The sequence below is a fragment of the Zootoca vivipara genome, chromosome 7 (assembly GCF_965207765.1).
Source record: "Zootoca vivipara chromosome 7, rZooViv2.hap1.1, whole genome shotgun sequence".
NCBI lineage: Eukaryota > Metazoa > Chordata > Lepidosauria > Squamata > Lacertidae > Zootoca > Zootoca vivipara.
The window spans coordinates 9,525,761-9,550,538 of record NC_142590.1 but is presented as its reverse complement, the minus strand read 5'-3'; the positions used below and the strand labels follow the sequence as shown (position 1 = coordinate 9,550,538).

Genomic DNA, 24,778 nt, shown 5'->3' with positions numbered 1-24,778 from the left:
CAAAGCAATAATTAAAATGATTGGCTGCCGTAGACCCCATAGCATAAAAATAATCTTCCAGAGATGTCTGAAAGTCAAAAGTGAGGATGCCTTTGTACGCAGGGAGGGCATGTCAACTGTGTTCTTGTGTTGGTGTGTGGTCCCCTCAAACCATTTTTTTAAAGCAGCTGCTATGTCAATCAATGAATTGCCATTGTAAGTTAGGAAAATTCTGAATTTAAAATGTATATGTGCTTTTCCCCTTCTTCCTGTGCTACCCTTGGATTGTCAGCAACTATATTTAAAGATAAAATGATTCCAAACTACATTATTGATAGCAGTAAGTATCAAACATCTGTATGTTTTTGCCCAAAATTCTGAAAGCATTTCTCCTTTGGTATGTTTGCTTTAACACTGCTGAATTGTCTTGCAAGACGAACCAGAATTGCCTAATCCTTGATTAATGAGTAGTGTATGTTTCAAGTCATTGAGGTACTGTTTGCATGTTGGTCCCATAGGTGACATATGGACACTAATAATCCCTAGGAACTTTGGGGCAGATAAACCACTTGAAAGACCAGCCGTTGGGTTATTTCAGACCGAAAGGATCCTTTGGGCAGATTATAGTAATTGATTTTTAGAGACCTTGGAAATCATGCATATATTTTCTTAAAGAAGGTTATTTATGATATTATTAATAGCTGTGTTTATTTGATAAAAGCTTGAAAACAGATACAGTCGTGCCTTGGAAGTCAAACAGCTTAGTTCCCAAACGTTTTGGCTCCTGAACGTTGCAAACCTGGAAGTGACTGTTCCGGTTTGCAAAGTATTTTTGGAAGCCGAATGTTCGATGGGGCTTCCACGGCTTCCGATTGGCTGCAGGAGCTTCCTGCAGCCAATCAGAAGCCACACTTTGGTTTTCGAATGTTTTGGAAGTCGAACGGACTTCGGAACAGATTCCGTTCGACTTCTAAGGTACGATTGTACTCAAGAGTCATAAACTACAGTTTTTTAAAAAGAATCATTGTGTTCCTTTCTCCCCTAAGATTTGGAAATGGAAAGCATGGATCAGAAGTCATCTGATAATGAGTCTCATAACCAGAGGCCAGAAGAGATTTCAGCAGATTTGAACTTGGTCAGTCAAGACCCAGAAGGAGAAGGTGGGTTGGAGTCGCCTGCAGAGTTGGGCAGCAATAGTGTTTCTCTTAAGGACCAGGAATCTTGTATCCCTAAACTCCAGGAAACTAATAAACTCCAGGAAACTAGTAGTCAAGCATCAGACTTGCAAAGTCACCCTGAGGAACAATCAGAGATTGAAACTGACTCCAATCCCACTGATAGCTGGGATAATAATAATAAAGGACAGTCTATGGAATCAATATTAGCTGATTGGAATGAAGACATAGAAGCTTTTGAAATGATGGAAAAGGACGAACTATAACTTCTAATAAAGTGCTTGTGGGACTACAAAGAGGAGGATAGTAAAGACCCTAGCATCTGAAAATAATAAAAAAAGAATTGTTCAGTATTGTGATGAGCAGCCAGGTTCCATTGGCAAAAGCCAGCATGTGTTAAAATTTGTATTGTTTTTGTTTTCCCTGTTTTATGGAAAATGGGAATGTGCAATTGACCCATTTGCAGGGTTCCTTTGCATGGTGCTGTAGCACAGGAGGTTCGTTCAGGGAATGATTTGGTTTCCTCCTGCGTTCCACATTGCTGTTAAGTTAGCTTTGTCTAAGCCTTAGGAAGCAGAGAATGAATGAAACCGAGATTTAAATGCACCACCGAGTCTGGATGGCTAGTTGGGGCACGGCATCTTGGCACATGAAGGCTATAGGCTGGCTGTTGGCAATGATGCTTTTTCAAGGGTCTATACCGTATCTCAGAAGCCTTTTATGGAGACATGGCAGAAGGTACTTCAGGCTGTGGTGGCCTTTATAGTGAGGGCAGACCAACAGGCAGCTCTGACTTGTCCTGTGCCACTTAATATATAGCGAGTGTGCTGTACTTCCTTTATCACTTCTTCCATTTATTATTTTGAAGAATGACCAAGATAACTTGGATTTTATTTTTTTAAGTTCCTAGTTCAAGTCAAGATTGCCTTTGATTTATAGACTATGTGCTCGATTAGCAAAAAAATAAAATAAAACCAGTTAATTCTGAAACTTGAATCTGAGTAATGGGGCATAGCCTCTTCTCTGCACTCCCATTACTTTGATTTTGAACCTTGCACAGTAAATCGTAAGTTAAAATAAGCCAAATTTGCTTCCTTGCCGATTTTCTGGGAAAGGTACCAAATCAGATAGTGCTGGGATAGAATTTCTTTCTTTCTTTCTTTCTTTCTTTTTTTTGCAACTTTAAATCAGCCTTACATCAGTAACATCTCTCTATTCCTGTATACAGCTTAAATTTCTGTACACAAAAAGGCCAGTATGTCCATAGGATAGTATGACGTCAATGAAAGACTGGTATCATGTGTAGATTTTTTTTAAAAAAAAAACGTAGAAATCCCAGTGTGTTTGACAGCAATCATGTTTCACAAATGTCTTAAAGTGAGATTCTTCTTTTTTTTACAAACCCACATGTAGCTAAAAGACAAAGAAAAATAATACAGTTGCATCTACGCAAGACTGCCAGACGTTGCTTATTTATATCCAGTCTTGATTACTTTTGTTTTTATTCTCGGGTTTTGGGGGCTGTAGAAAACCGATTGGACACGGCACAGTATGTGCTGTGCCCTATTCTGCCACTTTATGTATAAATGTGTTTTGTTTTGTTTTTAATTGAGAACTAGCAGAATCCCTGTTAAGAGTGCTGGGCTGTATGCGGGGAGAGGAGGGCTTGTATCCCAGTGCTCTCACTGGAGGCGAAATTCATTCGGTGCTGGGCGTTTTTGGAGTGCACAAACTGTTTCGTAAGGCAGCACTTTATATTCCCCATAGGAATGAATATCAACTGTTGACTTAAACATACATATAGGGAGAAAGTAAAGCTGTATCTGTTGGGATCCTGCTGGTATACCTTTCTCCGTCCTGTCCCAGATTGTGTCATGTCGTGTGCAACACAAATCCTTAGAAACTGGCTATACAAGTTAGGTTCGTTTCCATTCTGAACCCGAGGATAGTTCCTAGCACAAAAAGGTGCAAAGGCATCTTTCTAAAAAAAACATATCAGCCAGGTGGAAATACCTTATTCTGCAGAATATGGATGAAACAGTGGGGCAAAACCTTAGTGGACAAATGAATAAAGTGTCCTTCAACTTTTTTCAATTCTTTTTCCCATTTGCACATGTAAGTGTTAGATGTGGGGCCTTCAGCATTTTTGTGGAATTATGTTTAGACTGGAGGCTTTATTTTTTTTAATTATTATTATTTTTTTGTACGTGGACTGTTCCTTCAGGGAATTTGAATAGAGGCTTCTCTAAAGTGTCCTTTAGTAACTTAGAGGAGAGCGTGTGCGTTTGGGGCCAAATGCACTTAATTTTAAGTTAGAACTGTAAAAAGCAAGTGGGGTGTTCTGCATGTCTGAGTAATAGTGCCACTCGTAAAAACCTCTCAATATTAACTCTGTCCTAGGCTATAACTTACCCCATCAAACTGCTATTTTCATTAGGTCTTCAATAGTAACGGCTCATTTGGTGTTTTCTGGTGAACTGGTGTTTCTGGTGAACTGATTCCTTAGTCATTATATCTTCACCAAGTGTGTTAGACAAAACAGCAGCTGCTAAATTTCATTTCTTCCTACAGATAATTTATTAAGAGTGTGAGCTACCTGCTACTTATTTGTACATAGTCCATAATGTGGATTTTAAGTTGATGTATTGACATCGAAGTATCTGCAAACGTTTTGAGTTTTCCTCATTAATTCAGGGATTATTGAAAGATTCCCTTGCCATTAGAGAGGAGCATCTGAATGGTGGTAGAGTCTACCTCAGATATAGGTTGCCCTTTATTTTTTAAATTTTGTTCTTCATCATAGCCATAAGCCTGTTGGACAATAGCAAAAATGGTTTACATGTTAGTAGCTAAATTTGGAGACTGTCTTTTGGAGAGAGCTTACCAATTATGAGTTAATATCTTCCCATCACAACAGAAGCCCTTTTTTTGGACAAGCATTCTTGTATGTGGTTGAGGCGTTCCTTGAGGAGAAGGTATCAAATGAGCTGGCACAATAACAGGGTTAATTTCTAATCAGGATCTTCCTAAACCTGCTGTCTTACGCTTCTTTCAGCGTAGTTATTTATAGCAGGTTCATAGAGATCCCAGAGAAGCCGTATAGTTAGGACAACAGGGGAAACATTCTATGAATGCATAACCGTACATCCAGATTTTATAAGACTTTTTACCAGCCCAATTTACAGCCATATATTTTCTTATGATGTAATTTATGAAAAGGGTAATAAGGGGTGCTGCAACACGACGGTTGTTGGGTTTTACTGTCTGGTAATTTTAAGTGTGTACAATATTCCTAAGGGCAACTGTGTACTGTGATGTAGAAGTCTGAGCTCAAAGTGTGTATATATAATCCTTGTATATAAAATTGTGTACCTAATTATAATTGCTGATTGTAAAGATTTAATAAAATATGTAAATATTCTGGTCAAAGTGTTTTGCTTTGTATATCGGGTGACAAGCAAACAAGTGTCTCCCAGTTGCACAAATATTCCTTGTTTCCCTCCCCCATCTTCAAATATAAACACCAATGCCAAATCTAACATATGCTCCCTTCAAAATTTAGCATAATCTCAGGCATGGGGAAGAAATTGGTGCCCTTTTGGGGTCATACATGACATTATCCAAAAGGTGTGGAAGAAATATAGAGGTTTTTTTTTTACAGCTCTATAAAATTCTCATATGCCATGTAAAGAGAGGAGATGCTCCCCCTCTCCCAGAAAAACACACACACTAAAAGACCTCTCAAAAGCTCCGTAAGCTGCTAGACCGTAAAGGTAAAGGGGCCCCTGACCATTAGGTCCAGTTGTGACCGACTCTGGAGTTACGGCGCTCATATTGCATTATTGGCCGAGGGAGCTGGCGTACAGCTTCCAGTCTCCAAAAATTCACTTGGGAAGACAGGCGAACTAATGCCAGTGTACTGGAAGAAGCAAAGATCTGCAGTGTCAAAGCCATGATTCTTCAACATCAACTTCGTTGAATTAAATGAATGTTAAAAGACCAGAAGCCTTTTTGTTAGGCATTATAAGTCAAGAAAGGAACAGAAGAAACTATTTATGTACGCCACAACAGCGGCTAGAATACTACTAGCCCAAAAATGGAAAGACAAGTTACCAACTAAAGAAGGATGGCAAAAAACAAACAAACTGATGGACTACGCGGAAATGGTGAAGCCAACTGGGAAACTTAGAGTCAAAGACAATAGAGAATTTAAAAAAGACTGGGAACCATTTATGTTGAACTTACAAAAACATTGTAAGGAAGTGAACTCACTAGCAGGGTTTGAGTAAAAACAATTAACAAAACGAACAGAGATTAAGGTGTAAAAATTGGGAAAGAATAAAGTGTGAGAGGCAATTTGAAAACAATTATGGTATAAAAAGGATAAGAATTGAACAATATTTAATCTAAAGAATGTAATGTTAAGGTATAATAAAACAAGCAGGAGAAGTTAATATGTAAAGAACCAGAAGAGGAAGTTGAGGGAAGTCGTGGAGGGTGGGGTGGGGGAATATGGGAATTGTGTTTTTTCTTTTTCTTTGAGATAACGTCATTGTAATGACTATAAAATGGTAAAACAATAAAAAAAATATTTTAAAAAACGAACATCAACTTTGTTGGACTGGTTACGTCATTCTGATGCCTGACGATAGTCTTCCAAAGCAACTACTCTTTCTGAACTTAGAAATGGAAAGCGTAATGCTGGTGGTAAACAAAAGAGGTTTAAAGACTCTCTCAAGGCAAATCTAAAGAAAAGTAGTATAAACACTGACAACTGGGAAACACTGGCCTGTGAGCACTCCAGCTGGAGAACAGCCTTTACCAAAGGTGTCATGGACTTTGAAGACGCTCGAACTCAGGACAAAGGGGAGAAACGTGCTAAGAGGAAGGTACGCTTGGCAAATCCACACCATGATCAACTCCCGCCTGGAAACCTATGTCCCCACTGTGGAAGGACGTGTGGATCAGGAATTGTCCTCCACAGTCACTTATGGACTCACTGTTAAGACTGTGTTCGTGGAAGACAATCTTACTGTTGAGGGAAGTTTTTAATGTGTGACATTTTAATGTATTTTAATGTTTGTTGGAAGCTGCCCAGAGTGACTGGGGAGACCCAGCCAGATGAGCGGGGTACAAATAATAATAATAATAATAATAATAATAATAATAATAATAATACAACTCAGCTATGAGTGATAGCCAAAGATATAGAAAAGAGATAGGGTAAGATGGTCTCTTAAGTATCTGATTAGCACCAACACCCGGATGCAATCAACTCTCTTGCAAATGTGTTGGAAATCAAAAGACTTGTAGGCTTCCTCCCCTGTTGTTCCCGTTCAAATGACACATCCAAAGCTGGGTTCAGAAATGTTTAAAGGTTTAAAGGTTTAAATTGCTTTGAAAGGAAATGAATCCTTTCTCTCCTGGCTTTTCTGGTTATGTAACTAGCTGCTACAGTAAAAGTGTGAAGCCGCTATATATATATATATATGGTTAAGTGGGAAATATAATCAGAAAAGGAACCATTAGAAGCGAAGCGAGGATGGTCTCATCACAGGTAATATACTATTTACCCCCTAATTTAATTTCGGCATTGGTCCTGCTTTATTGGACATTGCTACCTGAACATAAGCATGTGTGTGATGTACCCTCCTATTAGAGAATCATAAAAGATTACTGAGCTGCTATTTTAGGCAGCCTCTCTCTGTGACACATTGAATAGCTGAGTCTCCCTGGGACTGATTCAAAGATGCTATTAATAGATGGGCTAGCATGATGTTTTGGGTAAGGTATGCCTTATCAAGTACCTGAATATCTGGTTTCTCTCAGCAATATGTTTTCTCTTTTAAATCTCCTGGCCTTAAAAAAAGTTTAGAGCAGACTGTAATGGCAAAAGGGTGCAATGCAGTTTTACCTTAATCCTACAACGGAATCCTCCTGTAGCCCTAATTTCAAGCTTTTACCCAACAATTTAAGTACCTTTCAATTACTCAAGATGTGTATGGCCAGCGCAGTCCAGACTTCCCCAATGTGGTGCCCTCAGGATGCTCCTCGACTCCGCAGATCCCATCAGCCCCCAGCCAGCACAGCCAACAGCAGAGGGCGATGGGGATGGTAGTCAGAATCATCTGGATAGAACCAGAATCTGGAATTCCTTCGTTGCGACTCCTGCGTCGCAAGGGGTTGGGCTAGAAGACCCTTGGGGGTCCCTCCCAGCTCTACGATTCTGAGATGTGGCAAGGGAACTTGAGAGGCCCCTCTTGGGTTTCCCTAAGGGGTTTCATCCACAACCCTGGCAGTATTGTGAGCTAACATTGTTAGATGTCCTCCTGGGCTGTTTGTGGATGTGTGTGTGTGGGGGGGGGGGGACTAGGGATTTGTCATTTTCAGTTAATAACTCTAGGTTGAATAAAGAACTCTAACCTGTCCAACAGATGGCAGCAATATACTGTGTTGGGTTCTGCAAGAAGAAGAAGAAGAAGAAAAGGAGCCAGGATCAAGAAATCACTTTTGCTCCTACAAACAAACAAACAAACAAACAAACAAACAAACAAACAAACAACAGCATTTGGGCCTCAATTCTGAAATAAGCTCACTTGAATGTGCACTATAGGCTAAGGAGTAATAGGCACACTGCAGGGAATTAAGTCAATTTAAGAAAAGGATATTATTGAAGTTGCAGCAAGCATGCGGGAGCTTTTAGCATCTGCATCAAAATCTGATACGGCTAACATTCTCCAACATGGAGACTCTGTTAATGAGATGTTTCCTCCGGAAGAGATGTGTGAATGCTCGGGGAATAGCATATGACTGTACTTTGCATTTCCCATAATATTTATGACAGCACAATATTCAAGATTAATGCTTAATGTTCTGTGGCAAATTCCTTTGAGCTGGTGTAGGTGATGGCAAAAACCAATGATTAAAAAAAGCTGCACTATAAATCATATAAAAACCAGCACCTTCTTCCTTTCAAAGGACAGCATGGTAGCGGTACTATCTATCACTGTGTTTTAAATCACAAGTATTTTTCCTCTTAAGATATAGAGCAAGCATCCCCAAACTTTGGCCCTCCAGATGTTTTGGACTACAATCCCCATAATCCCTGACCACTGGTTCTCTTAGCTAGGGATCATGGGAGTTGTAGGCCAAAACATCTGGAGGGCCGCAGTTTGGGGATGCCTGATATACAGTAGAGGGATGCCCCAGACAAGTGTTTTCTGGCACTTGCCTTTATTGTGTGAAGAGTTACAGAAAACTGCCAGAAGATGGCAGTCAAGACTTTAAAGTGCAAGAACTACCTTGAAGCAGCAAAACCATCCCTATTCTGTGCTTGTTTTTCAAACTGTGACCATCTACATAGGTGCCTCTGTAGACAAGGCTTGAAAATTCTCTATGGAGAGTTCAGCATTTGGATGAAGCCAGAGTTGCAACTGAAAAGACTTCGGGTGGAGAGAAAATATTTTCAAGGGTGCAGTTTGAGGGGATGCTAATGGTTGTGTTTCTTTTTATACAGTACACATAAAACAGAGTACCTGCAAGGATTTCTTTTGGTGTTCAAGTGTTGCAGCCAGCCGTGCCTTCTCTTGGGATCCTTTCTCCACATAAGAAATGCAACAGAAAAGGAACATTTTTTTGCACCATGCTTAAGATCTTAAGGCATAAGCACAGGCATCCCCAAACTGCGGCCCTCCAGATGTTTTGGCCTACAACTCCCATGATCTCTAGCTAACAAGACCAGTGGTCGGGGAAGATGGGAATTGTAGTCCAAAACATCTGGAGGGCCGAAGTTTGGGGGTTGCCTGGCATAAGGTGTGTGCAACAAGGTCAGGCCGACTTTTACAGCAAGAGAAACTCAGCTTTAGGCAACCTGTTTTTGTGGTGTTTCAGTTTACGGAGAGGTGCAACTCATAAGGTGAAAAGAGTTTATTGTGCAATGTGAACTGCCCACACCAGAACACCTTTAGATTACAGAGTTTAAAAGCTCTATCATTTGTCTTTCAAAACCTGTGATTTTCAAATACTAGTGCTCTTGCAGATTCTCCTTCATTAAAAAGTGATGAAGATTTTTCCCCCTTCAATTTCTACATATCAGTACAAAATACATTATAATTTTATATAGGACATACGTATAAACACATACATATCCAAAACAGGTATCTGAGTGACGTTAGACATCTGAAGAATGAATACACTTCAAAAGGAGTTGATTCGACTTTCATACTTTCCCCAGGTAATTCTTTTCTCAGGAAAATGAGGCTGCAGTTGGTCTGGTCCCTGGGGTCATGAAGAGTCGGACACGACTAAACAACAACTACAACAAACACATACATGTCCAAACAGTTCATCATCTCATATGCAAGCTGCAATCTGAGTAGACCTGTTACCCAGAATTACAATTCGCTCAGAGGAGCTCGATGGATCACAGTCCAGTCCTATAAAGAGTTAGTGTGCTTCAGCGCAATGATTCCACTGGGTTTAGTTGTGTCTAACTCTTCACGTGAATAGGTTTTGGGTTTTTTTGTTTCTTAAAAGAGGCACTATGTCTTAAGAGCTAGGTAATAAGAATTCAGCCCTGCAGTAGCAACGATGGGGAAGACATCCTCGGCTGAATTTCTGCCTGTCCTAGGAGTGTTGCTTCCAAAAATTCTCATAATTATTATTTGCAAATGTTAATAGAAAATATTATCTAAATATCTGATGTGCATAGTTCATGCTCAGTAATATTTTACTTCAGTAGTTGATATCTGACAGTAAATTTGCATTGTTGCTTCCTATGCCCACCATTGCTCCTTTCATAGGTTAAAAAAAAAGGTAAAGGACCCGTGGACGGTTAAGTCCAGTCCAATGTCCAAGGTGACTGTGGGGTTGTGGCATTCATCTCACTTGCAGGGTGAGGGAGCCGCCCTTTTTCCACAGACAGATTTCCAGGTCATATGGCCAGCATGACTAAACTGCTTCTGGCGCAACAGAACCGTGACGGAAACCAGAGCGTACAAACACACCGTTTACCTTCCTGCCGCAGTGGTACCTATTTATCTACTTGCGCTGGTGTGCTTTCAAACTGCTAGGTTGGCAGGAGCTGGGGTGGGGAGCTCGCCCCGTTGTGGGGATTCGAACTGCCGACCTTTTGATCAGCAAGCCCAAGAGGCTCAGTGGTTTAGACCACAGCGCTACCTGCGTCCCATAACCTTTCATAACCTTCAGGGAACATTGCTGCATCAGCTGTTGGGCCAAGGACTCCAAACAAAGGATTCTGGGGCATGTCTTAGAGTGAGGGCAGAGTCAGTGATGCAAGGGCACTCTTGGGATTCTCTCTTGCACACCAAGGACTGGGAGTTGTGCTCACCCAATGTTCCCTTGTGGCTGCACAGTGCAAAGGAAGATCAGCGGCAGCCTTTAGCCGCTGCCTTTCAAGGAAGGCCATTGTGGATCTGTTCTGTTCTTTTCATCTGTTTTATGAAAACATAGAGGTGCTTCTTGGTAAGAAACCTGGAAAATTTCAGATGGACAGGTGCAGGGATTTTTTGCGCTAGGTATGTTTAGTGGGGTGGGCACTACAAAGGGATTTATTTCCTTCTCCGTTCTGTGGTTTTGTGGGCAATTTATATCCACATACAGTAAAGAAGGCAGCAAAATTTAAGGCAAATGGCTGTAAAGATGAATGAAAAACACTGGTAGGGTGCTTTTAGTGTTCCTGCTCAGCCGAAAACACTGCAGAAAGAAACTTGAAAGTGTTTCATCCCTGGTAGAATAAAATATATTAAAGCGTAGACTGCACTTTAAAGTTGGGGTGTTTGTAAAAGGGATCCCCCCTCCCCGTTTTGTAGGCAATTTGCTGTGTTTTGTGGCTGTGCTACACACACATATACACCCGCACAGTGTTATATTAGTGCTTAGTGCAACCATAAAACGCTGCTTGCCCCCAGAGCACCCCCCCCCAACACACTATATCCTTTCAGCCAGAGAGCAGGTATCCAACCCACGCTCCGTTTTAGAGCAAGATGCTGAGCTCTTTCCTGGCCTTTATACTGAGCATAAAGGAGAGGAGGCAGTAGAGTGGCAAGCCAGGCTATTATTAAGCTGCCTTTAGCAGGAAGGGGCGCTGTGCCCTTCGCTGCCAGGCAACCGGGGAGAAAGAGCTGGCACAGCTTGATTCAATTTGTGGGGACCCCGTGGAACTGCGTGCGCTGCCAGGGGCGTTGGTGCCAGCAGCAGCCAACCACGGAAAGCGCAGCAGTGGAGACAGGCAGCTCCCCATTTGTGAGGGGCCTTGAGCATCCTTGGGAGCATAGACACGTAGCCGCAAAATGCACTGAAAGCACAGGATCAGACTCTGACAAGTCGCTTCAGCATCCCTCCCAAAAGCACTGCGATGGGAAGGAAGGAAGGAAGGAAGGAAGGAAGGAAGGAAGGAAGGAAGGAAGGAAGGAAGGAAGGAAGGAAGGAAGGAAGGAAGGAAGGAGAACCCTGGAAAAGATTCCCCAGTTAAAAGCGAAAGCTGTCCATCACAAAACTACGGCTCCACATTTCCCACCCTTGTGTTTTCCTGATAAAAGCAAACTTGGGAATAAATGTTGCAGTTTTTGCAGATACACTGCCTGCCTCTCTCTCACACTCTCTGCCCCCAAATCTCTGAATTAATATGCACAAGGCTTTGAGGGGATCTAATTTGGTTTGCAACAATTTGGAGGGAGCCCAGTTTGGCTCAGACATCTCCTGAATTTCTCCAAATCAGCTTGATTCTGATCAGGAATTTGTCTACTCTCTCTCTCTGTGTGTGTGTGTCTCTGTGTGTATAATTCTTCTTACAGCATTTGATAGGTATCATGCAATCGTACTTTTCAGTAACTGACAATTTGTGGAATTTCTCACTTCAAACCCAGCAAAATTGAGAGATGGAAAGAAAAAAAGCAGCCTTACCAATTAAAAATTGCACATTGAAATCCAAGTATTTCATTTAGCATTTTGTACCCTTTCATGTAAACTGTCAAGAGATTGCTTTTTCCGATTAAGTGGCATCTAAAACTTGCTAAGTAACATAAACACTTTGGCGATAAATAGAAGATTTGCTGAATTTCAAATGCTTGTCTGAAAGACAAATTATGTAACCAGGTATGTGAAAATTCACCAGTGAGGTGGAACTCCCTTGTCCAGAGTGTCTGGTGGCCTGAGACTATTTGTAAATCATATGAGCATCTGTGGTGACCATGCAGCTGTAGAGTTTCACCAGCTCTTCATGCACAACAAAGTTAATGCCAATAGTATTGCTGACTATGCTTGCCAGGCATCTGTAGTGCAGGTCAGATGGAGGGAGCTTTTGCCATCTTCATATCCTGAGGTCAAGTGAGAGGAATTGTAAAGGCAACGTCAGCAGATGACAGAGAGCACATTTCAGGACAACCTGCTCATTGCTCCCTCTTTGGCTTGAAAACACCCAGTGCTGAGTCTGGACAACAAATGGGAGGAAAAAAAAGTTAAGACCAGGACCGAAGACTTCTAGAAAGACGATGAGGTATACACATAAGGGAGACAGAAGCAGCAAAGACTGGATCTCTGGAAGACACTGACGGGATGGGGGGCTCTTGAGCAGAATCCTCAAGGATTTCACCCACACTTGATCAAGGTCTAGGAATCTTGTGTGCTTAATGAGAACATCAACTTGGCAAGAGAGATTAAGGTCCCTGGTCACCTGAATAAATAGGACTCTGCCAGGAATTTTTTTAAAAAAGGAGAGTTTTATTAGAAGGCCTGTTGGAGCCAAACGCAGCTCAAATGGAAGAAGGTAGGTAGGTCTTGGTCCGAGCAGAGGAGTAACAGGAAAAAGATTGTGAGAGTGGCTGTAAGCAGAAGATCCTTTTGCTTCTCACCGCAAGGTATTAAGGGATTCGTCTATGAAGCTGGTTTAAAGTGCTTCCTTATGCAGAAGTTCAGCACGAGAGGCAGGCGCTCCAGCTTCACGACCTTCAGCCCCGCAGGCCAGGAGAAATACAGCGAACTCCTAAGTGGCAAGGCTAGCGATTGGCAAGGCAAGGCGGTGATCTCTCGCTCTCGTGCTTTGACTCTGAATTGCTCACCAGCCACTGTGAAGCTCTGACGAATATGAATCAGAGTCCTGGATGGCAGAACTGGAATGAAGAAGGCACAGCGCTACGATAAAGCAGCCAGACAACAGCTAAACAGCAGCACTTTCCAGCTCTGCTCACGAGGACCGGTCTCTGGAGGGAAGCGATTCTCATTCTGGCTGTGCAGTTTCAGCATTCCCAACTCCCCACAGGGAGGTTGGGCAGGTGATGTTTGCTCAGGAGGGTCCACAGCAGCTCCACTGGTTAACAGGCAACCCAGAGCCCCCAATGGCTGGCTTCCCATGCCGCATGCAAGCATTTCCGGGCGCTGGAAAGGAATCCTGCCTTTCTCGAACCTCACAGTGTTCTCCTGCCCACAACTTCACCCAACTGGAGCTGCCCTCTGGGGATGTGATGTGGGGTCCGTTCCGTCGTCAGGCTCAAGAAATGTTTAGAAAGGAAGAACAGAAGCAGGGGCGGTCTTGCTATGAAACAGGAGCAGCTGAGATGATTCTACTCAAAGGACAGCAAATCCGGACTGTGACCTTCAGCTTCCAGTGTGGATGTCTCTGCTGTTGAGGGGGCCACGCTGCTCTCGAACTGGCATTCGGGAGGGCTCTTGCCCGCACTCAAGCTGAGTTGGAGTGTCACATTTTCTGGGGAGGGGGGTATTCTGTAAGCAGTGTTTAGCTTAGGCTCCAAATTCTCCTTATAGATGAGATCAGGCACCCCACGGGCCCTGCTGTGGCTGGTCCCAACCTCCTCCTGCGTCAACAAACCAATTTCGCTCCGAGCTGCCTCTTTCCTGGCTTCCCTCTGGAATGCATGTTCCTGGCTTCCCTCTGGAAAAGAAGCCTCGATGCTACCTACCAACGGCTGGGAGGCAATCAGCATATCTTGGGTGGTCTTCAGAGCTCTTGGGGTGCGCTTCTTGGCAATCTCCGGGGGTGGGTCGAGCCGGGGAATGGCACCGACGGGAGCCTGCCTACAAGCACAAGAAGAAAATGGTTAAGAGGGGCACTCAATGAGAACCGTGCATTACCGCAGTGTTTCTCAACCTTTTTTGGGCCACGGCACACTTGTTCCGTGAAAAAAATCACGAGGCACACCACCATTAAAAAAGTTAAAAAAATTAACTCTGTGCCGCCCTATATTATAATTATGACTGTAAGAAACACTTGCCAAATATTGCTTTCCGGCGGGTCAGTGTTGTGTATTGGCGGCCGCCAGGCTCGTTTGCACTGAGCTTTGGGAAAGAGGAGGAGAAATATTGCTTTCCGGCGGGTCAGCGCTGATTATTGGCGGCCGCCAGGCACGTGACAATGCAAACCGCCCTTCTCGTCGCCGCACGTCGCGGCACACCAGCCAGCGTCTCGCGGCACACTAGTGTGCCGCGGAACAGCGGTTGAGAAACGCTGCATTACCGAATCCTTTGAAAAGCGTGGCTTGAAACCAATCGCGGCTCACAGCTCTTCGTGTCGCCAGCTTCTTTCGAAGAAACAAGATGGCAACTGCTAATGGCTTCCAAAGCTAGAGCGCATAGCACACAGAAGACAGCAAAGTGAAGTCAGCACTTCACCTACCAAGGCAGCACAGCTTGAAAAGTGGCACAACCTCTTCCAGCTCTTCGAAGGAATACACCTCCTAAGAGAGCAGGCCCTTGGTTCTTCTTTCACCCCAGGGCTGATCTGGTGGGGAGTCCCATCCCATCTTCCACCTACCTGTTGTGGGGCACTGCTTTCTGGTGCACAAGTAAAACAAGTGTAAAGGTAAAGGGACCCCCTGACCAGCAATGGGCAAAATGGCCTAGTACCACTTTCTCAACTTTCTGTTAGCTCAGAGGTAGGCAACGTAAGGCCTGGAGGCCGGATGCGGCTCAATCACTTTCTCAAGGTTTGAGATAAATTTGAGAAGAGATGAGGGAGCAACAGCCCCAATACACTGGGCTAAAGATTTTGGATATAATATTCAATTAGAATCATGGGAAAGGTTACGGGAGGAAGGTATTAATTTTACTGCATGCAGTGCACTTAAGGAAAATGTTATGAAAATGTTGTAGACTGTAGATCAGGGGTAGGAAACCTAAGGCCTGTGGGCCGGATGCAGCCCAAGCGCCTTCTCAATCTGACCCACAGGTGGTCTGGGAATCAGCGTGTTTTTACATGAGTAGAATGTGTCTATTATTTAAAATGCATCTCTGGGTTATTTGTGGGGCATAGGAATTCGTTCATTTTTTAATAAAAAAAATATAGTCTGGCCCCTCACAAGGTCTGAGGGACAGTGGACTGGCCCATGGCTGGAAAAGGTTGTTGAACCCTGTGTTAGCTGGGTGTCCTGGGACTTAAACCTCTGAAAGGTGTGAGCCCCTGGGGGTTGTGAGCTTTGGGAGTTCAGATGTTGTCACGATTCCAACTCTAGCCCCAGCGCAGTACAGCCAAGAGTCCTCTGGCAGCAAAAAGGTAAAGGTACCCCTGGACCAGGCATAGGCAAACTTGGCCCTCCAGATGATTTGAGACTACAATTCCCATCATCCCTGACCACTGGTCCTGTTAGCTAGGGATGGTGGGAGTTGTAGTCCCAAAGCATCTGGAGGGCCGCAGTTTGCCTAAGCCTGCCTTGGACGGTTAAGTCCAGTCAAAGGCAACTATGGGGTTGCAGCGCTCATCTTGCTTTCAGGCCAAGGGAGCCGACATTTTTCTGCAGACAGCTTCCTGGGGCATGCAGCCAGTATGACTAAACCACTTCTGGCGCAATGGAACACTGTGATGGAAACCAGAATGCCCGGGAAATGCCACCAGAACGGTACCTATTTATCTACTTGCACTGGTATGCTTTCAAACTGCTAGGTTGGCAGGAACTGGGACAGAGCAACGGGAGCTCACCCCATTGTGCAGATTCAAACCGCCCACCTTCCATTTGGGAAGCTCAAGAGGCTTGGTGGTTTAGACCACAGCGCCACCCACGCCCCAAGCATTCCTATACTACCCCAGGCTACGTTACTCCTCATCCTTCTACCCCTATTTCACTTTCATTCAGAAAACATTTGCTTCTGTTCAAAGTGTTCTGGAGGTACCTTTCCCCAGCACTCCCCCCCCCTAGCTCACCTGGCAAGCTGCTTTTGTGCACGGGGCATGTTAAGTCAGGTACACTCTTCAGGGCAAAGCTGGGGAGACGTGGCCCAGAGATTGTCAAGAGGGAAAATTTTTCCATGTCCTCTCAGACACTCCTTAACTCAAAGGACCCATTCATGGTGCAAAGCTTTCTCCGGGCAAAGGACCAGGTAGCCAGCTGGCCTTGTGACATCATCTCCTGACCTAACAAACAGCGGCTGCTGCCACCTTGGCCTGACTTTGTAGAGGCTGTTGGCTGGCAAGCGCAAGTTGTGGGGGAAGCCTTTCTATGTGGGTCTGGCGCTGAATCCTCCTCGAGGGGAGAGATGCGTAGGACAGGCTACACAGATGCAAACGAAAGTGGTTCTGTGTCCTTCATAAGGTATCTCAGCCCCATTGTCCTAATTTATCGCCTCTCGTGAGAAAGGCAGCAATCGGTGGATTAAAATGAGACACAGGCTCTGAGCTCAGGTGGTTTAGACCAGGCTTCCCCAAACTACGGCCCGGGGTCCGGATGCAGCCCGTGAGGTTCATTTATGCAGCCCGTGACAACCCCCGCCGCCCGCTGCTGCCGCCCGCTCTTACCGGCGCAGCGCGGCTGCCCACTTCCGGGTCGGAAAAGCGCCGGAAATAGCTTGCACAAACGTCATTTCCGGCGCACTTCCGGGTCGGAAGAGGCCTGTGCGCATGCACACAAGCTATTTCCGTTGCTTTTCCGGCCCGGAAGTGCGCCGGAAATAGCGTGTGCGCATGCGCACCGGCGCTCCCCCGCAATCGGAGCTGCGGGCACCAGCCCGAAGCCGGGTAAGTTTGGGGACCCCTGGTTTAGACCACAGCGCAACCCACGTCCACCGGCAGAGGGCTCAGGTAAAGTCCCATTCCTATATCCGTGACCTGCGGAAGCTGCAAACAGTGGTGACCACGAATGCCTATGGGGCCCACTTACCATTCCTCCTGGTCCTGGCCTCCCGGCAGTGTGCCTTGCCCACAGGAGAGGGCCGCCCCGGCACACTCATTCACTTCGGTTACCCCAAAGCTACTGTGGTTGCTGGTCTCTTTCCTGCGTAGCAAGTCGTTGACTTTTGCACCCACCGTCTTGCTCAGGTTCTTGAGGTGCTGGCTGCCCCCGACCCACTCGGGGGGGCCTCGGGGGGAGGATCTGGGGTGAAGGGAGACCGATTTGGCTGCCGGCAGCTTTGTTGCAGCGGTAGTGTTGGAATTCTCAAACGTATTTTGGTTAACTAGAAAAGAAAGAAAATGGCACTCGTGTGAGTGGGACAGGTGCCAGGAAAAGCCCTCTTCACCCAACCTAGCCTGACCAATTGTTTTTCCTACATTGGCTCCCAGTACGTTTCCAAGCACAATTCAAAGTGTTGGTGTTGACCTTTAAAGCCCTAAATGTCCTCGGTCCAGTATACCTGAAGGAGCGTCTCCACCCCCATCGGTCTGCCCGGACACTGAGGTCCAGCGCCGAGGATCTTCTGGCGGTTCCCTCGCTACGAGAAGCCAAGTTACAGGGAACCAGGCAGAGGGCCTTCTCGGTAGTGGCACCCACCCTGTGGAATGCCCTCCCACTAGAGGTCAAAGAGAACAACAATTACCAGACCTTTAGAAGGCATCTCAAGGCAGCCCTGTTTAGGGAAGCTTTTAATCTTTGATGGCTTTCTGTATTTTAGTGTTTTGTTGGAAGCCGCCCAGAGTGACTGGGGGAACCCGGCCAGATGGGCGGGGTATAAATAATAAATTATTATTATTATTATTTCCATGTGCATTTGTTATCTATTAAATGAATGAATTTCTTCCCAAAAAACATAAAGCGAATTAACAATCCATGTGCATCAATAACCAAAGCATATTTTAAAACAACTTCAAGTCCAATATAAACACAAGATGGGGTGAAAATCTTCCATTAAGATGCTTGTTGGAAAAGCGAGTTCTTCAGATCACTCTCCTTCCCAGGCTGAGAGGCAAAAACAGGTTATTTATTGAGACAGTGTTAAAAGTGGCAAAGCAATGAAGCATGGGGTGGAGAAATGGAGAATTTCTGAAACAACAATGGGATATTAGCTCTGCCCAAGGCATGATGGGGAGCAGCAACAACCAGGAAAAGATAGACATATTTTACAAGGACAGGAAGAAACACCACAGACAGAATAATTGCCACACACAGGAAGAACAAGGATATACTTTGAGTGCCTCACTTGTAGTTTTTATAAACCATTTAATGTGTCAATATGAATGGATGATGTTAATACAGTATCATAGATGTTGTATAAGGGATTATTTTGACCGGAGTGTAATTGAAATTAATAAGATTTTGGAATGCAGAAATAAATTAAATCATCAAATCATCAAATCAAGCATGCGGGGGCTACCTAAATGATTGCCTACCTAGGCAGTTCTCTTTCTACAAGGGCCAACATTGATGCAGCCACCACCTAACAAGGAGAGCAGTGTACTGAAGCCCACTTCAGCTCAATGGGCTTCTGCAGCGCCACAAATCCAACTCAATGGTGTAGCACAGGGGTCCCCAGACTTACCGGCATTTGGGCGGGTTCCCACCGCGCCGATCGCGCGGCGGGCCGGAGGACGGGGGAGCGCGCGCCTGTGCGGGCCGGCGGGCGGGGGAGTGCGCGCCCGTGTGCATGCGCACAGGCGCTTACTGGCGCGGCGGCGCCCTTCCAGGGTGGAAAAAGCGCCGAAAATCCGTTGTGCGCATGCGTATGGGCCTCCCCCAACCCGGAAGTGCACCAGAAATGACCTCTTCCGGGTCAGGAGAGGCCCATACGCATGCGCACAAAGGATTTTCGGCACTTTTTTCCCGACCCGGAAGAGCGCTGCCGCGCTGCGCGCCATAAGAGGGGGTCGTCGCGGGCCGGATTGGCAGGCCAATTGGGCCGCATCCGGCCCCCGGGCCGTAGTCTGGGGACCCCTGGTGTAGCATTTGAAAATGTCAATCACTTCTACCTGGGCAGTTCTCTTTCCACGAGGGCCGACATTGATGCTGAAATCCAGCATCGCCTGAGCTCTGCGAGTGCGGCTTTTGAAGTGCAGAGTATTTGAGGACCGCAACATTCGCAGGGAAACCAAAATGCTTGTTTACAAAGCTATTGTACTACCAACCTTACTATATGCTTGTGAAACTTATAAACGCCATCTCCAACTCCTCGAAAGATTCCATCAACGGTGTCTCCGAAAATTTTTACACATCACTTGGGAAGACAGGCGAACTAATATCAGCATACTGGAAGAAGCAAAGATCACCAGTGTTGAAGCAATGATTCTTCAACATCAACTTCGTTGGACTGATGATGTTGTGCGGATGCCTGATTATCATCTTCCAAAGCAACTACTCTATACCGAACTTAAAAATGGAAAGTGTAATGCTGGTGGTCAACAAAAGAGGTTCAAAGACTCTCTCAAGGCAAATCTTAAAAAATGTAGTATAAACACTGATAAATGGGAAACACTGGCCTGCAAGCGCTCCAGTTGGAGAACAGCCTTTACCAAAGGTGTCATGGGCTTTGAAGAAACTCGAACTCAGGATGAAAGGGAGAAATGTGCTAAGAGGAAGGCACGCTTGGCAAATCCACACTGTGATCAACTCCCGCCTGGAAACCAATGTCCCCACTGTGGAAGGACGTGTGGATCCAGAATTGGCCTCCACAGTCACTTACGGACCCATTGTTAAAATCGTGTTTATGGAAGACAATCTTACTCGGCTACGAGTGATTGCCAAAGAAGAAAAAGACCTAAATGATATAATTTGGTATCTGAATGATTGGTATTAGTAATTGTATTACAATTTGGCATTGTTATAATGAGGCTATTATTGGATTGTAATTGAAAACGAACAAAAATAATATGTAAGAAAGGGAAAGCGAGTTCTTCAACAGACACCGAAATGATAACCGAGATGGTGGTTGCCTGAAATGTGGCATAAGATAGAAGTCCATTTCTACTTCGGCATGGAGCTCCTAGTAAATTGGTATCTGCAGGAGGCCTTTTCTTGAGGAACATGGGTATCAGGGGTGAGACAACTTTAAGCTATACTGGTCTCAAGCCACACAGAGCCTGTAACACTAACACCAGCCCTCCGAACTGAGCTGGAAGCTAATTGAAAGCCGCTGCAATTTTTTCAGCAAGACATATAACGTCATCATAATATTCTGCCCCAGTGAGCAGCCACATCATTGAATTTTGCAGCAACTGCAGCTTCTGGGCCCCAGGTAGAGCAGACTGCAGCGATTCAACATGGAGATTATCACTGCGTGGATGTCCATGGCGAGGCTCTCCCAGTCTAGAAATGGCCATCGCTGACTCAATTGCCAAAGGAAGAAAGCCAGGATTGGCTTTCCTCACCAGGGACACAAGGAAAGGTGTACATTTAATAAATCAAGTTCCCCAAAGGGCAGAGACTCTGTTCAGCCAATTTAAAAACTCAAACTTTCTCAGTTTTATGTCCTAGGACACTTCTGGTACATAGGCTTTCCTGCTTCCTTAGGAAGCAGGCTAATAAATATCTGCTTTCCTTTGGACCCCATTGGTGAGGCCGAGAGGTGGGTCTTGTCCTCTGGGCAGCCCATACCTCTTCACATACCTCTGCCCAGGCTTGCGCCCTGGAGAGGCCACTTCACCCCCCCCCCCCGAGGCGCACTCCATTGTCTCTCAAGACAAATGGATGCCAACGACAATTTACTCCATTTCGACACTTCGCTAGCGATTCGTTTACTCGCCCTTTTTCTCTTTCCGCCTGGTTCATTTCCCCTTCCCTTTTCAGCTCACTTGGCTGGTTGCTTTTTGGCGCTTATTTTACCTCTCATTCCATTTCTGCATGTTGGTTTCAATTTCTCCGGATGATATATTTCCCATTACCCTTCTTCCATCGTTTCTTTCCCCTCTTCATGAGTATTCTCAACCTCTCTTGAACTTTTTCACACCTCGTCTTGGCCATTTCCCTCTTTTGCTTACTCCTATTCAAAATTTGGCCAACGATCTCCTTGAGAGCGCATGTCATTGTGACCACATTTCCCCTCTTTCCTTCGACTCCCCATTTTCCTTTCAGATTCGCTTCAAGCTCTCATTATCTTTTAAATGTCTCTTCTCCATTTTTTCCTCTCTTCTCCCACATTCTGACTTAAATCTACTTGTCAAGCCAAATATTTTCACCTCAGTTTTTGCCTCCTCCCCCTTCTCCCTGGTTATACCGTATTGTTTTTGTAATACTCTTCTCATCCGCAATTAAGCCACTTCAATAACTTCATTAAAAAAATTATTGCAAGGCATCTCTTTAGCTGAGATTTTCCTGGCAAATCATCCTGCCTTATCCTCTTCTGCTTGTGTTTCCTGAGCCTGAGCTCAGAGCCTGTGTCTCATTTTAATCCACCAACTGCGGCCTTTCTCATGAGAGGCGATAAATTAGGACGATGTTTGCATCTGTGTGTCCCACGCATCTCTCCCCTCGAGGAGGATTCAGCACCAGACCCACATAGAAAGGCTCCCCCCACAACTTGCGCTTGCCAGCCAACAGCCTCTACAAAGTCAAGCCAAGGTGCCAGAAGCCGCTGTTTGTTAGGTCAGGAGATGATGTCACAAGGCCAGCTGGCTACCTGGTCCTTTGCCCGGAGAAAGCTTTGCACCATGAATGGGTCCTTTTAGTTAAGGAGTGTCTGAGGGGACATGGAAAATTTTTCCCTCTTGACAATCTCTGGGCCACGTCTCCCCAGCTTTGCCCTGAAGAGTGTACCTGACTTAACATGCCCCGTGCACAAAAGCAGCTTGCCAGGTGAGCTGGAGGGGGAGGGGGGAGTGCTGGGAAAAGGTACCCCCAGAACAGTGTGAATAGAAGCAAATGTTTTCTGAATGAAATGTGAAATACTGTAGGGGTAGAAGGATGAGGAGTAACGTACCCTGGGGTAGTATAGGAATGCTTGGGACGTGGGTGGCGCTGTGGTCTAAACCACCAAGCCTCTTGGGCTTGCCGAACGGAAGGTGGGCGGTTTGAATCCGCACAACAGGGTGAGCTCCCATTGCTCTGTCCCAGCTCCTGCCCAACTAGCAGTTTGAAAGCACACCAGTACAAGTAGATAAATAGGTATTGCTGTGGTGGGAAAGTAAACGGCGTTTCTGTGCACTCTGGCTTCTGTCACAACGTGCTGTTGCACTGGAAGTGGTTTAGGCCTGCTGGCCACACGACCCGGAAAGCTGTCTGCGGACAAACCCCAGCTACCTTGGCCTGAAAGCAAGATGAGCACCGCAACCTCATAGTTGCCTTTTGCTGGACTTAACCGTCCAGGGGTCCTTTCACCAGGGGCGGAAGAAGAGGGGGCGGTCCAACCCAGGTGTCACCACTGAGGGGGGGTGTGACAAAATGCCAGGCGACACTCACCACGGGGCCTGCAGTGCGCCCACAGGCTCCATGCTGCCCCAAACGGTCCCGCTGTAGGGCGGCTGAGTGGGAGGGAGGAGGCAGGCAGACTCCTCGGAGGCCTTGCGGAGCATCCTGCCCCAGCTGGCCCTGCCCCACGGGTGGCTGGCCCCGCCCCTGGGCGCAGGGCAAGCACGCCGCCCCAGGCACCTGATTGGCTTGCTCCGCCGCTGCCTTTAACCTTTTAGCTTACCACGACAACCAGCACACAGTGCTGGCCAGGTCTGAGAAAGGCACAAGGAGCCCCTTGGCTGCTCACTCCCCCTTTCCTTTTGCCAGACTGCCTCCTCGCGGAACTGCAGAGCGGGGAGCCTCCACAGCAGAGCTGCACCATCTACCGCCCCTGGTATTCCCCGTACAGCTACTTTGTGTGTATGGACCAAGACAGCCAAACTGAAGCTTGTGGTTTCCCAGGGACACTGAGATGCAGTAGCCAAGAAGTCCCAGCGGACACTGGGCCTGCCGGAGACAACGTGGACAGTGGCTCCTCTTCCTCCGGCTCCCTGGAGGAAACATATCCCCAAGAGAGCAGCGGCAGCAGCAGCAGCAAGACCACGGACTGCATCACTTCCCAGGACATCCTCTTGGCTTCCGAGTGGCGGCCCCCGCAGCAGCATGGGTGCCAATGCGTGGCCTGCTGCCGAATGTTCCCCACTTTGCGCTCGCTCAAAGCCCACATCAAACGCGGAGCCCAGGAGGGCTTCAGCTGCCGGGTCTATTACCACAAACTCAAAGCCCTGTGGGGGAAGGAGCGCAAGTGGCGCCCCTGTCGCCGCCCGCCGGGCATCCGCAAAATGCTCAAATAGCAATGTCCGTCTGCGAGAGGCGCCGCGGCCACCGGCCGCCCGTCCTCTCCCCCAAAGCCAAATAATAAAGCAAGTTATTGATGCGACTTAAGAGCAAGCTCGCTGTTCCGCCACAGCTCCACTCCCTTCCTCGCCTGGGGTGTCTGTTCCCAAAAGGGAGAAGGCTCTTTCAAGACCTCCTCCTCCTCCCGGAGCTTGCCCCTCACGGTTATTTCCACAGCTGATGCTGCTCAAACTTTGGTGCTAGCAGAGGCCTGTCTGCAACTCGTCTCTCCCTGCCCTGAAACATCCCCACCGCTGCCCGGATGGTAACTGTTTACTAAGGCTCCTGTGTTTCTCTTGCACGGTCACCAAGACAAGCGAGGATGGCAAGGCTGGCTAGAATCATGCCAGGAGCCTCTTCCTGGCACCTTCAGGGTGCCTGGCTGCTATGGAAGGGCAGGCAGTCGCTCCAGCTGGAGACACAGCAAGGGCTTTGGCCTTCAACTGGCCCTTTGCCTGCCCTCATTGTGGGACTAGAGTAGGCCTGGCCCTGCATGGCAGTAGAGGCTGCAGTCCTGCCAGTTACATGCGGCACATGCATGCTTCAACCCCAGCCCCGTACCATCAATAGCTCTGGAAGAGGCTCGGAGCAGACGCCAAGTGTTTAAGGCTGGCAATCGGAGAAGTGCCCTCATCTCCGGCTTCTGAAACACGTTTTAGAAAGGAAATTTCAGGCAAGAGAAGTGGGAAGGTAGCAGAAAAATAAACTGGGCCAGCTGCATAATTTCTTGTGCACCTGGCTGGTTCCCTTAGGGTAAAGTGCACAGAGCACTTTATTTAGAACGTGTCTAGTCTAAACAGGAATAGGAATGGCAATAGGAAGGAGGACGGGCACTTAGCGAGGAACAATGCAGGGGCACAGAAAGTGCAGAAATCATATGCTGGGCAGGCAGCGCCCAGAAGTCAGTGGCTGTGGAGGGTTTGGAAGAAAATTCTGGGTTGCTGGCTATAGGATGGAACCTCCAAGGTATCGTTTTGGAAATGTTCCCTGTATTGGGCCGCCATTAATGATCCTTAAATGGTTAAGAAAGAAGACAGAGACAGCAGTTATAAATGGGTAAGTTTCCACAATAGAAGAAGGATCTGTCCTGAGAGTGATGCTATTTGATTTATTCTTAAAGGACCTAGAAATGGGGTGAGCAGCAAGATGGCCATGTTTGAAGAGGACACTGGA

General features: G+C 46.2%; 3 protein-coding genes across 5 annotated transcripts in view; 2 read left to right on the top strand and 1 right to left on the bottom strand.

Moving 5' to 3' along the window:
- The window catches only part of EDEM3 (ER degradation enhancing alpha-mannosidase like protein 3), a 38,077-nt gene extending 33,494 nt beyond the window's left edge, over positions 1–4,583 (top strand). The window contains exons 20-21 of one of the 2 annotated variants that reach the window (XM_035123414.3): positions 272–319; positions 1,026–4,583. In XM_035123414.3, the coding sequence (XP_034979305.3) occupies positions 272–319; positions 1,026–1,420 (443 nt within the window). In that variant the 3' untranslated portion in view covers positions 1,421–4,583. The remainder of the gene's footprint in view (positions 1–271; positions 320–1,025) is intronic. The other variant, XM_035123415.3, reaches the window with a different exon arrangement.
- A 4,482-nt stretch (positions 4,584–9,065) lies between these two features.
- LOC118089049 (carboxyl-terminal PDZ ligand of neuronal nitric oxide synthase protein) overlaps positions 9,066–24,778 on the bottom strand; it is a 60,544-nt gene continuing 44,831 nt past the window's right edge. For both annotated transcript variants that reach the window (XM_088674882.1, XM_088674883.1), the window contains exons 11-12: positions 17,276–17,570; positions 9,066–14,204 (exon numbers count right to left, since the gene is read on the bottom strand). In XM_088674882.1, coding sequence (XP_088531008.1) covers positions 13,733–14,204; positions 17,276–17,570 — 767 coding nt within the window. In that variant the 3' untranslated portion in view covers positions 9,066–13,732. The remainder of the gene's footprint in view (positions 14,205–17,275; positions 17,571–24,778) is intronic.
- On the top strand, positions 21,892–23,562 carry SPATA46 (spermatogenesis associated 46). Its single transcript, XM_035123563.2, has 2 exons — positions 21,892–22,114; positions 23,036–23,562. Exons 1-2 carry the CDS (start codon positions 22,009–22,011, stop codon positions 23,560–23,562), a joined length of 633 nt encoding a protein of 210 aa, XP_034979454.1. The 5' UTR covers positions 21,892–22,008.

Excerpts from the sequence above, each read along its gene's own strand:
- SPATA46 (XM_035123563.2), top strand. The coding sequence starts at position 22,009 with ATGGAAAATTTTTCCCTCTTGACAATCTCTGGGCCACGTCTCCCCAGC. Across the intron at positions 22,115-23,035 it reads GCACAAAAGCAGCTTGCCAG|ACTGCCTCCTCGCGGAACTG; the intron begins GTGAGCTGGAGG and ends TCCTTTTGCCAG.